The sequence below is a fragment of the Borostomias antarcticus genome, assembly GCF_949987555.1.
Source record: "Borostomias antarcticus genome assembly, chromosome: 14".
Lineage (NCBI taxonomy): Eukaryota > Metazoa > Chordata > Actinopteri > Stomiiformes > Stomiidae > Borostomias > Borostomias antarcticus.
In genome coordinates, this window is record NC_140247.1 from 19542842 (window position 1) to 19556019 (window position 13178).

At 46.2% G+C, this 13178-nt stretch overlaps 3 protein-coding genes across 3 annotated transcripts in view; all 3 read right to left on the bottom strand.

Annotated features, from left to right (window-relative positions):
- Positions 1-30: 30 nt before the first annotated feature.
- LOC311317515 (protocadherin alpha-3-like) lies at positions 31-2499 on the bottom strand (the record flags this gene model as incomplete). Its single annotated transcript, XM_084448590.1, has 1 exon — positions 31-2499. The coding sequence occupies one exon, from the start codon at positions 2497-2499 to the stop codon at positions 31-33; it is 2469 nt and encodes an 822-aa protein (XP_084304716.1).
- Positions 2500-2901: 402 nt separating this feature from the next.
- On the bottom strand, positions 2902-5579 carry LOC311317516 (protocadherin alpha-8-like; the record flags this gene model as incomplete). The annotated part of the gene is made up of 2 exons (XM_084448591.1): positions 2902-2958; positions 3186-5579. The coding sequence occupies 2 exons, from the start codon at positions 5577-5579 to the stop codon at positions 2902-2904; spliced, it is 2451 nt and encodes an 816-aa protein (XP_084304717.1).
- Positions 5580-5935: 356 nt separating this feature from the next.
- LOC311317517 (protocadherin alpha-3-like) overlaps positions 5936-13178 on the bottom strand; it is a gene marked incomplete at both ends in the record, with an annotated part of 41601 nt that continues 34358 nt past the window's right edge. Inside the window, 2 exons of the mRNA XM_084448592.1 lie at positions 5936-5941; positions 6302-7004. Of these exons, the coding sequence (XP_084304718.1) occupies positions 5936-5941; positions 6302-7004 (709 nt within the window). The remainder of the gene's footprint in view (positions 5942-6301; positions 7005-13178) is intronic.

Here is a 13178-nt window from a genome sequence, read left to right on the forward strand (position 1 = left end):
CTTCAAATTCAGTAGTCGAATACAAAGCATTTAAATATGACACCCCCCCCCCCCGAAGACAAAGAGATAAAATTCGTATAGACTTGAAATTGATGTTTGAAACACCAACACGCTTACCTTCTCTGTGTTGGGTAATGTTTGGGTCCTGTTAAAAGTGTCTCCTCCGTTAATACTGATCAGCTCCGCGTCTACAGGTGGAAACGGTGCAGGGAACACCACTACGTCACTCTTCAGTGTGTCAGAGTTGAAACACACGTCATACTGCTGAGTAGATTTAGAGTAAGACCAGCTCCCGTCAGGGTGTGTGGTGATCATTGGAGGACTGTATCTGTCAAAACTGCCGTCTGTCCTGTGGCATTTTACAGCTATTAAACTGATGAGGCTCAGTAGAAAGATCACTGACACTGAGGCAATGGCGATCAGCAAATACAGGTTTAAATCAGAGAAGCTGTCCTCCTTCAAAGGCACGTTTCTGAATTGAGTGTTGATTTCACCTGTGCTTTCAACCACCACTACATCAATAGACACAGTCGCTGACAGTGAGGGCTCTCCGTTATCAGACACCAACACCACCAACGGGTGAGTTTTCAGGTGATTGTCATTCATTCTCCTCTTAGTCCTTATTTCCCCGGTGCTGGTTCCGATTCTGAAGAGGTTGGTTCCCTTGGGCTCAGAGATGTGATAAGAAAGCAGCGCATTGTAGCCAGAGTCTGCGTCTACAGCCCTGATCTTGGCTACAAAGTAGCCGGCTTCAGCAGAATAGGGAATGTTCTCAGAGTTAACGGAGCCGTGCTCAGAATAGGGCGCCAGAATCCCGGGACTGTTGTCATTCTCATCCAAGATAAAAACGTTCACAGTCACGTTGCTGCTGAGTGGAGGAACGCCAGAGTCTGTGGCCTGAACTTTAACCTGGAAGGTTTTAATCTCCTCATAGTTAAAAGACTGCAGGCTGATTAAATCCCCAGTCTCTGAGTTTATATTCACCATTGTAGACGATGGGAGTGAGTTACTGTTACTGTCTAGGAATGAGTAGCTCACCTGTCCATTTTCATTTATGTCATCATCTATAGCAGATAATGTTTTAATTATTGCACCTACTGGACTGTTCTCTTTCACATAAACATTTACAACAGATTCTGAGAAGTGTGGCGCGTTGTCATTGACATCAGAAACGTGTACAGTAATAACGCTGGTGCTGGAGAGAGGCGGGGTCCCTTCATCTGTAGCTGTGATGATGACATCATACTGAGAAACGCTCTCTCTGTCCAGAGGCCCGTCTACTACTAAAGAATAATAGTTTTTGTAGTTTGTTTCCAGTTTAAATGGGACGTTATTGGCTATAGTACACTTTACTTTACCGTTTTGGCCGCCATCTTTATCTAGGACTGACACCAGCGCTATAGCAGTGCCCAGCTTGGCGTCCTCCTTCACCGTGTCTAATAGTGACGTCACAGTGATCTCTGGGGCATTGTCGTTGAGGTCCACTACTTCTACCAGGACCTTACAGTGCGCTGCCATCGGGGGCTGGCCTTTGTCTGTAGCTTCCACACGGATCTCATAAGCCTTTCTTTCCTCAAAGTCAATATTGCCTTTGACTGTAATCGTGCCAGTGTCAGGGTCAATCTGAAATATATCATGTACATGATCCTGATCTTTACTACGAAGAGAGTAGACTATTTCACTGTTTCTGCCTTCATCAACATCGGTCGCGTTGACTGTGATCAATGTCGTTCCTATGGGTATGTTTTCGAATATTCGAGTCTTATACAACGTGCTGCTAAATATTGGAGGATTATCATTGATGTCTAAAACGTTAATTATAATTAGCGATGTTCCAGACTTTGGTGGAGTGCCTCCATCTACAGCCGTGAGAGTAAGCCGGACCACAGGCTCTTTCTCTCGGTCTAAAGCTTTCTGCAGCATTAACTCAGCAGACACACTCTCTCCTCCTTTGTGAACTGCCAGTGAAAAATGCTCATTATTACTCAGTTTATACGTATTAACCCCGTTTCTTCCAGTGTCCGCATCAGAGGCCTCTGATAAAGCAAACTTCACGCCGGGTAATGTGCTCTCGGCGACATCTATGTTTTGCGATTTTGCACTAAATGAAGGTGGATTATCATTCACATCTAGGATATTAATTTCAATACGGTAGAGCTTTAAAGGGTCGTTTATAACCGCCTCTAGACTTAATGCACATCTGTGGTCCTCCGCACAAAGCTCCTCTCTGTCTATTCTCTCGTTCACATAGAGAACGCCCGTCTTTAGATTTACCTCGAAATACTTTCTCTTAGATCCAGTCAAAATCAGAAACCTACGCGACTCCAAATCTTCGACACTGAGGTTTAGATCCTTAGCGATATTTCCAACAGAAGTCCCCGGGTTTACCTCCTCTGAGACGGAGTAGGAGAGCTGTCCGGTCACCGCTTCCCAGCAACACTCCAGCAGCACCAGCGCCAAATACGTCACAATAGAGCTCCTTTTATTCCTTAGATACATAATTCCATCCAACGTCAGCCAAGCATAGATCCAAAGAGAAAAATATTCCTAAAATATTCCCAAGTATTGCAGATAATATATCAAATCCTATCAAATTTCCACGGCATGAATTGTGATCGGTCTTCCGACCGTCCTCCCTCGTCCTGCGTCTCTCTGTAACAAAGCCCTGAGATAAATCCTCCCACGGTCTAAAAACTGGGAGGGACCTCCAGTTTCTAAAGAAACCTCTCAATGCTACGGTCTACAGTGTCACCTCGCGGTGATTTCAACATGAAACAAAGACAATGTACACTGCACTGGGAACTCCACAATGCGTTGGGTGTTTTACAAAGTGAATTCAAATACGTTAACTGATTTCAGAGCTAATATGAATGGGGACAAAATAGCAGATCAATGCACAATTTATGAGCAAAAATACAGAGAATCCAGCCGATCATCGTAAATGATGGCGAAGTAGGCCTATTTCAGCACCATGGACAGCAACTTTACTCTAACGCGGAAAAAGTCTAACCGACGTGCGTCAGACGGTTTGTTTAACATGAGTGAAAAAACGTAAGCACGCGAGATCAGTTTCGTCTCACGAGATTAGGAAAATTAAATGATTTAAAACAAGCATTTAAATATGACCAAAAAAAACAAAAATGAGATAAAAATTTGTATAGACTTGAAATTGATGTTTGAAACACCAACACGCTTACCTTTTCTTGGTTGGGTAATGTTTGGGTCCGGTTAAAAGTGTCTCCTCCGTTAATACTGATCAGCTCCCCGTCTACAGGCGGAAACGGTGCAGGGAACACCACTACGTCACTCTTCAGTGTGTCAGAGTTGAAACACACGTCATACTGCTGAGTAGATTTAGAGTAAGACCAGCTCCCGTCAGGGTGTGTGGTGATCATTGGAGGACTGTATCTGTCAAAACTGCCGTCTGTCCTGTGGCATTTTACCGCTATTAAACTGATGAGGCTCAGTAGAAAGATCACTGACACTGAGGCAATGGCGATCAGCAAATACAGGTTTAAATCAGAGAAGCTGTCCTCCTTCAAAGGCACGTTTCTGAATTGAGTGTTGATTTCACCTGTGCTTTCAACCACCACTACATCAATAGACACAGTCGCTGACAGTGAGGGCTCTCCGTTATCAGACACCAACACCACCAACGGGTGAGTTTTCAGGTCATTGTCACTCATTCTCCTCTTAGTCCTTATTTCCCCGGTGCTGGTTCCGATTCTGAAGAGGTTGGTTCCCTTGGGCTCAGAAATGTGATAAGAAAGCAGCGCATTGTAGCCAGAGTCTGCATCTACAGCCCTGATCTTGGCCACAAAGTAGCCCGCTTCAGCAGAATAGGGAATGTTCTCAGAGTTAACGGAGCCGTGCTCAGAATAGGGCGCCAGAATCCCGGGTCTGTTGTCATTCTCATCCAGGATAAAAACGTTCACAGTCACGTTGCTGCTGAGTGGAGGAACTCCAGAGTCTGTGGCCTGAACTTTAACCTGGAAGGTTTTAATCTCCTCATAGTTAAAAGACTGTAGGCTGATTATATCTCCAGTCTCTGAGTTTATATTCACCATTGTAGAAGATGGGAGTGAGTTACTGTTACTGTCCAGGAATGAGTAGCTCACCTGTCCATTTTCATTTATGTCATCATCTACAGCAGATAATGTTTTAATTATTAGGCCTACTGGACTGTTCTCTTTTAAATAAACATTGATCACGGGTTCTGAGAAGCGCGGCGCGTTGTCATTGACATCAGAAACATGTACAGTAATAACGCTGGTGCTGGAGAGAGGCGGGGTCCCTTCATCTGTAGCTGTGATGGTGACATCATACTGAGAAACACTCTCTCTGTCTAGAGGCCCGTCTACCACTAAAGAATAATAGTTTTTGTAGTTCGTTTCCAATTTAAATGGGACGTTATTGGCTATAGTACTCTTCACTGCACCGTTTTGGCCGCCATCTTTATCTAGGACTGACACCAGCGCTATAGCAGTGCCCAGCTTGGCGTCCTCCTTCACCGTGTCTAATAGTGACGTCACAGTGATCTCTGGGGCATTGTCGTTGAGGTCCACTACTTCTACCAGGACCTTACAGTGCGCTGCCATCGGGGGCTGGCCTTTGTCTGTAGCCTGAGCACGGATCTCAAAAGCTGGGTTTCTTTCAAAGTCAACATTACCTTTTACTGTAATAATCCCAGTATTTGGATCAATATCAAATATATCTGAAATATGATCCTTCTCATTTTCACTGATAGAGTAAATAATGTCACTATCCGTGCCCACGTCTATGTCTGTGGCATTTAGAGTTAGGACTGTTGTCCCTATTAATGCATTTTCGGTTATGCGCGTCTTGTACAGTGACTTACTGAAAACTGGGGGGTTATCATTAATGTCCAAAACATTAACGATGATATCTAGGGTGCCCGATCTTGGTGGATTCCCTCCGTCTACCGCGGTGAGAGTCAGTTTGATAACAGACTGTTTCTCCCGGTCTAAAGCTTTCTGTAGCACTAACTCGGCAGATACACTGTCCCCTCCTTTATGAACCACAATGGAGAAATATTCACTTGGACTAAGCTTGTAGGTGTTGACATCATTTTTGCCCACATCCACGTCGGATGCGTCTTTCAATGGGAATCTTACGCCGGCTAAAGTGTTTTCAGCAATGTTTAGTGTTTGTGATTTCGTCCGAAAAGACGGCGAGTTATCATTCACATCTAGGACGTTGATGTCTATACGGTAAAGCTTCAGTGGATTGTTTATAATAGCCTCGACACTGACAGTACATTTAGGGTCTAGCGCACAAAGCTCCTCTCGGTCTATTCTCTCGTTCACATAGAGAACGCCCGTCTTTAGATTTACCTCGAAATACTTTCTCTTGGATCCAGTCACAATCTGAAACCTACGCGCCTCCAAATCCTGGAGATTAAGGGTTAGATCCTTAGCGATATTTCCAACAGAAGTCCCCGGGTTTACCTCCTCTGAGACGGAGTAGGAGAGCTGTCCGGTCACCGCTTCCCAGCAACACTCCAGCAGCACCAGCGCCAAATACGTCACAATAGAGCTCCTTCTATTCCGTAAATACATAATTCCATCCAAGGTGAGCCAAGCATAGATCCAAATAGAAGAATATTCGTCAAATATGCCCAAGTATTAGAGATAATATATCAAATCCTATCAAATTTCCACGGCATGAATTGTGATCGGTCTTCTGACCATCCTCCCTCGTCCTGCGTCTCTTTGTAACAAAGCCCTGAGATAAATCCTCCCACCGTCTGAAAACTAGGAGGGACCTCCAGTTTCTAAAGAAACCTCTCAATGCTACGGTCTACAGTGTCACCTCGCGGTGATTTCAACATAAAACAAAGAAAATGTACACTGCAATGGGAACTCCACAATGCGTTGGGTGTTTTACAAAGTGAATTCAAATATGTTAACTGATTTTAGAGCTAACATGAGTGGGGACAAAATAGCAGATCAATGCACAATTCATGAGCAAAAATACAGAACATCCAGGCGATCATCGTAAATGATGGCGCTGTAGGCCTATTTCAGCACCATGGACAGCAACTTTACTCTAACGCGGAAAAAGTCTAACCGACGTGCGTCAGACGGTTTGTTTCACATGAGTGAAAAAGCGTAAGCACGCGAGATCAGTTTGGTCTCACGAGATTAGGAACATGCAATGATTTAAAACAGCTTCAAATTCAGTAGTCGAATACAAAGCATTTAAATATGACCCAAAAAACAAAAATGGGATACAATTCGTATAGACTTGAAATTGATGTTTGAAACACCAACACGCTTACCTTGTCTGTGTTGGGTAATGTTTGGGTCCGGTTAAAAGTGTCTCCTCCGTTAATACTGATCAGCTCCGCGTCTACAGGTGGAAACGGTGCAGGGAACACCACTACGTCACTCTTCAGTGTGTCAGAGTTGAAACACACGTCATACTGCTGAGTAGATTTAGAGTAAGACCAGCTCCCGTCAGGGTGTGTGGTGATCATTGGAGGACTGTATCTGTCAAAACTGCCGTCTGTCCTGTGGCATTTTACAGCTATTAAACTGATGAGGCTCAGTAGAAAGATCACTGACACTGAGGCAATGGCGATCAGCAAATACAGGTTGAAATCAGAGAAGCTGTCCTCCTTCAAAGGCACGTTTCTGAATTGAGTGTTGATTTCACCTGTGCTTTCAACCACCACTACATCAATAGACACAGTCGCTGACAGTGAGGGCTCTCCGTTATCAGACACCAACACCACCAACGGGTGAGTTTTCAGGTCATTGTCACTCATTCTCCTCTTAGTCCTTATTTCCCCGGTGCTGGTTCCGATTCTGAAGAGGTTGGTTCCCTTGGGCTCAGAGATGTGATAAGAAAGCAGCGCATTGTAGCCAGAGTCTGCGTCTACAGCCCTGATCTTGGCCACAAAGTAGCCCGCTTCAGCAGAATAGGGAATGTTCTCAGAGTTAACGGAGCCGTGCTCAGAATAGGGCGCCAGAATCCCAGGACTGTTGTCATTCTCATCCAGGATAAAAACGTTCACAGTCACGTTGCTGCTGAGTGGAGGAACGCCAGAGTCTGTGGCCTGAACTTTAACCTGGAAGGTTTTAATCTCCTCATAGTTAAAAGACTGCAGGCTGATTAAATCCCCAGTCTCTGAGTTTATATTCACCATTGTAGACGATGGGAGTGAGTTACTGTTACTGTCCAGGAATGAGTAGCTCACCTGTCCATTTTCATTGACGTCACCATCTACAGCAGATAATGTTTTAATTATTGCACCTACTGGACTGTTCTCTTTTATATAAACATTGATCACGGTTTCTGAGAAGCGTGGCGCGTTGTCATTGACATCAGAAACGTGTACAGTAATAACGCTGGTGCTGGAGAGAGGCGGGGTCCCTTCATCTGTAGCTGTGATGGTGACATCATACTGAGAAACACTCTCTCTGTCTAGAGGCCCATCTACCACTAAAGAATAATAGTTTTTGTAGCTTGTTTCCAATTTAAATGGGACGTTATTGGCTATAGTACTCTTCACTGCACCGTTTTGGCCGCCATCTTTATCTATGACTGACACCAGCGCTATAGCAGTGCCCAGCTTGGCGTCCTCCTTCACCGTGTCTAATAGTGACGTCACAGTGATCTCTGGGGCATTGTCATTGAGGTCCACTACTTCTACCAGGACCTTACAGTGCGCTGCCATTGGGGGCTGGCCTTTGTCTGTAGCCTCCACACGGACGTCGAAAGCTGGGTTTACCTCAAAGTCAATATTACCTTTTACAGAGATTGTACCGCTTTTAGGGTCAATTTCAAAAATATCTAGAATATGGTCCTGGCCTTTACTTCTTAGAGAATACACAATTTCACCGTTTGCGCCCTCATCAGCGTCTGTTGCATTCAAATTGATCACTGTCGTCCCTGTAGGTAGATTCTCGAATATTTTAGTTTTATACAATGTACTACTAAATATTGGGGGGTTATCGTTGTTATCTAAAACGATGATCAATATTTGGGACGTCCCCGACTTCGTTGGTGTGCCTCCATCTATAGCGGTCAGAGTAAGCCGGATCACTGGCTGTTTCTCTCTGTCTAAGGCTTTCTGCAGCACTAACTCAGCAGACACGCTCTCTTCTCCTTTGTGCACCGCTAAGGAAAAATGTTCATTGGAACCAAGCTTATAGGTATTTACAGTATTCTTACCAACATCGAAATCAGACGCCTCTATTAAGGAGAATTTGGTTCCTGGCAAAGTACTTTCGGCAATATTCAGAGACTGTAATTTTTCACTGAAATATGGAGCGTTATCATTTATATCTAAGATATTAATTTCTAGACGGTAAAGCTTTAATGGATCATTTATAACGGCCTCCACATCAACAGCGCATTTAGGAGCCTTCCCACAAAGCTCCTCTCTGTCTATTCTCTCGTTCACATAGAGAACGCCCGTTTTTAGATTTACCTCGAAATACTTTCTTTTAGATCCAGTCACAATCTGAAACTTACGCGCCTCCAAATCTTGGACATTGAGGTTTAGATCCTTAGCGATATTTCCAACAGAAGTCCCCGGGTTTACCTCCTCTGAGACGGAGTAGGAGAGCTGTCCGGTCACCGCTTCCCAGCAACACTCCAGCAGCACCAGCGACAAATACGTCACAATAGAGCTCCTTCTATTCCGTAAATACATAATTCCATCCAACGTGAGCCAAGCATAGATCCAAATCTATCGATTTCTGTCAAATAATCCAAATACGGAGCAAATTCAAGGGAATATCAGGACCGTTTTCTGACTATGCTTCGTTCCTCGTCGTTTCGAACCTCTTTGTGACAAAGCACCAAGACACATCTTCTCCCTCTGGAAACGGGCGGATCTTAACAGGCGCCAGAGATGGTCCCTCACTCTAACGGTCAAGAGCGACTCCACGTGGCTCAGACAGTGATTCACCACAAGATTTACTCTGAGCACTGAGAAAAGCGCCTAATGCGCGTTCCACCTCCATTCAAAAGGATATAATGTGATTTCACATAACAATGAATAAATCATGGCTACACTTCCAGGTAGATCTCCATTAAATGACGAATACATGTGTAGGTTATGCTCATGATGAGAATAGATCACAAGCAGAAGCAGTAAGTAATTTCAGCACCATGGACAGCGCCGGCCGTGGTTCAGTAAAGAATGTATACGACAAGGGAAATCAAATAAGCCACGTACGTGAGATGACCATATGTTGCCAATAACTGTCATTCATTGTTGCCTCTATGCCATACATTTTGTTATAACAACAGAGTAGCAAACCTCAACATTTATGAATGAAAGTGTTATGATGAACAGAGTGAACATGGACATGGAACATAGACACGGGAGATAGGATGATGTTTATGAAGGTTTATTGTAATGAAAGGCGGGAGTTGAGGAGTGATATCGATGGTGCATGTCGCAGGCAGACTGACATGGCCGGCAGATTGGCAGACAAGCAGACAGGCAAGCAGACAATGAATGGTCCGGAACACAAGTTAACAAACCACAGTGCTTTCTCTCTCACACTCTCAAAGCAGGGTATGCAAGCGCGCGCGCACGCACACACACACACACACACACACACACACACACACACACACACACACACACACACACACACACACACACACACACCTGCACACGCCCACACCTCTCTCTCTCTCTCTCTCTCTCTCTCTCTCTCTCTCTCTCTCTCTCCCTTTGATCAAAAACAATTTATGTTTTTGCCTTCATGAATAACGCTCAGTAGAATATTAGCCTTCTGTGCCTCACAGCAATTAATCAACCAGGACTCACTAGAGGAGGAATGATCAATTACACAAAACAAAGGAGAAACAATAAGAGAGCATTGGGTTAAACATAAGCATTGGAAGATTTAATTGTGAAATATGAATGTTTATATGAGTTGTGTTACATGTGTGTGTGTGTGTGTGTGTGTGTGTGTGTGTGTGTGTACCCGCCTGGCTTTGTAATGCGTTGGGTGTATTCAGTGGGTTACTAGGTGTTAAGATTGGTTTATTGTATACAATAATTGATAAGTGGGGTCCATGTCTGTCTCTCTCTCTCATCCCATTAGGCCGTGAATGTCAGGGCAGGTTGTGCTGTCCCGTGGGGTTCTGGGTATTTTGGAATATTATTTTTGTACTTCCCCGGATCTACGGGGACTGCGGTTATGAGCTCACTGACGTTCTGTCGTTTGTAATCCTAGGATTAAACCCCCCTGTCCTGAATCCATTCACTGGGAAACATGATTTGAAATATTAATAATCATCACACTTCCGCATAATCGCATTCCCTGCCTCACCCAATAACAGTAATAGCTTTTGCCTGCTAGGTTTGACCTAAGCAAAGTATTTCTAGGTCACAATGGGAGTACCAAACTCTGATGTCAGGACAGTGGATCTGCTGCCCATCTTTCTCCACAGGCTGAAAACTCACCTGTTCAAGAAGTACTGGACCCTTCCCCCTGGCTCTCATTGTACTTGTACTTTGCTGTTCACACTTTTACTTTTGCACTAGGTTAGGCTCTTACATGCTTGTTTAGAAAGAGATGCAGTGGATTTCTGAGTTGTAGTACACTAACCTACATTGAACACATTTATTAATTTCATTTCAAACCTTTATTGCAAGTCGCTTTGGACAAAACGGTCTGCTGTAAGGTAATGACATTTCAACACATACACACATGCATGCAGATGCACACACACACACACACACGCAAACACACTCAAATGCACACACATGCAAATGCACACACGCACGCACGCACGCACACGCATATGCACACATACACACACACACACACACACACACACACACACACACACACACACACACACACACACACACACTACCTGTAGAGTATACCCCACCTGGTCTCCTACATGCAGACCTAGAACGCACCAGTCCAACTCATTCACAGTTTATTTCCAGGTCACAGCCTACTCTGTGGCCCGGTGACCCTCAATCGGATCTACGAACACACACAGGGCAGCTGTTTCATTCATCCTCCTAACACGGAGCCAGACCCAGATAATCCTCATCTCTTTCTATGATGTTGCCGTTATGATGTACAGAACGAACCCAAACGCAGGACACAGACACGGGAAGTAGAATGAGCTTGAATGCAGTGGAGGGCAGTGATTGGGCGATGGTGAACGGCATGGGCAGGCTGGGATGGCAGGTGGGTTGGCAGGCAGGTAGGTGGGCAGGGACGCAGGTTGACAGGCAGGTAGGTGGGCGGGGAAGCAGGTTGACAGGCAGGTAGGTGGGCGGGGAAGCAGGTTGACAGGCAGGTAGGTGGGCGGGGAAGCAGGTTGACAGGCAGGTGGGTGGGCGGGGAAGCAGGTTGACAGGCAGGTAGATGGGTGGGGAAGCAGGTTGACAGGCAGGTAGGTGGGCGGGAAGCAGGTTGACAGGCAGGTAGGTGGACGGGGACGCAGGTTGACAGGCAGGTGGGTGGGCGGGGAAGCAGGTTGACAGGCAGGTAGGTGGACGGGGACGCAGGTTGACAGGCAGGTGGGTGGGCGGGGAAGCAGGTTGACAGGCAGGTAGGTGGGCGGGGAAGCAGGTTGACAGGCAGGTAGGTGGGCGGGGAAGCAGGTTGACAGGCAGGTAGGTGGGCGGGGAAGCAGGTTGACAGGCAGGTAGGTGGGCGGGGAAGCAGGTTGACAGGCAGGTAGGTGGGCGGGGAAGCAGGTTGACAGGCAGGTAGGTGGGCGGGGAAGCAGGTTGACAGGCAGGTAGGCGTGTGGATGAGGAACGGTCCTGAGCACAAGGAGAGATCATTAGTACAAACTTGCACTCTAGAAGACAAAGAACTAATCACAACGGAGGAAGGTCTGAAGGGTGTCGCTGACGCTGAGGCTGAAACAACAATCTATGATGGTAGCTGGAGTACTGGAGCAGGGATGGTAGCTGGAGTACTGGAGCAGGGATGGTAGCTGGAGTACTGGAGCAGGGATGGTAGCTGGAGTACTGGAGCAGGGATGGTAGCTGGAGTACTGGAGCAGGATGGTAGCTGGAGTACTGGAGCAGGGATGGTAGCTGGAGTACTGGAGCAGGGATGGTAGCTGGAGTACTGGAGCAGGGATGGTAGCTGGAGTACTGGAGCAGGGATGGTAGCTGGAGTACTGGAGCAGGGATGGTAGCTGGAGTACTGTAGCAGGTGTACTGTTGAGTCGATGAGGCGATGAAAGGGAGGTGTGCAGGTGAGTGAGTGGCAGGACAGGGACACACATGAACGCAGAGAGACCAACAGGGACACATACAAGCACAGAGAGACCAACAGGGACACATACATGCACAGAGAGACCAACAGGGACACACACAAGCACAGAGAGACCAACATGGACACACACAAGCACAGAGAGACCAACAGGGACACACACACAAGCACAGAGAGACCAACAGGGGGAGTCAGAGGAAAGGAGAACACACATGAAACTGGGCTGTGGACAGATGCAGATCAGGAAAAGAAGGAAGTCCCACGCTCATCATTTACTTTTCATCTCACAGCTTTTCAAATCCTCCATATGTTATTGTTCTGCTGCCAATTTAACAGTGATCAACACTTCACACACTCGAAAAACAGCCTGGAAATAAAGCTCTGAAACACATAGCACTGGAATGAAGTGTACTGTACTGTACTGTACTGTACACACACTGATTCGATCCACCACAGAAGTGTAGGTGCTGTCTGGCCCACAGCGTCTCATGCTGAATAGGAAGTTCTGAGAGTCCCACCCATCTCTGGCCTTGACCCGTCCTGAGGCCGGGCCTCGCACTGAGCATGCTCGCGCTGAGGCCATGCGGCGGTGGGGTCGATCGATCGCACCAGTGAGGGGGGTGAAATGTGCTGATGTCACAGGACAACGCCATCACTACGCCTAACGCTGCCGGGGCAAAACAGCAAGGAGCATCCGCAGAGTGGTCAATGAATCAATTAGCACTGACACATACCCACACACTCACACACACTCACACACACTCACACACACCCACACACACACCCACACACGCACATACACACACACACACACTCACACATGTGCATGCTGATGTTTGCACACACTCACACAAACACTGGTGTAAGCACATGTACAGTGTACACACACTAATTCTAATACACACACGGGTGTTAACACTACACACCCAAACA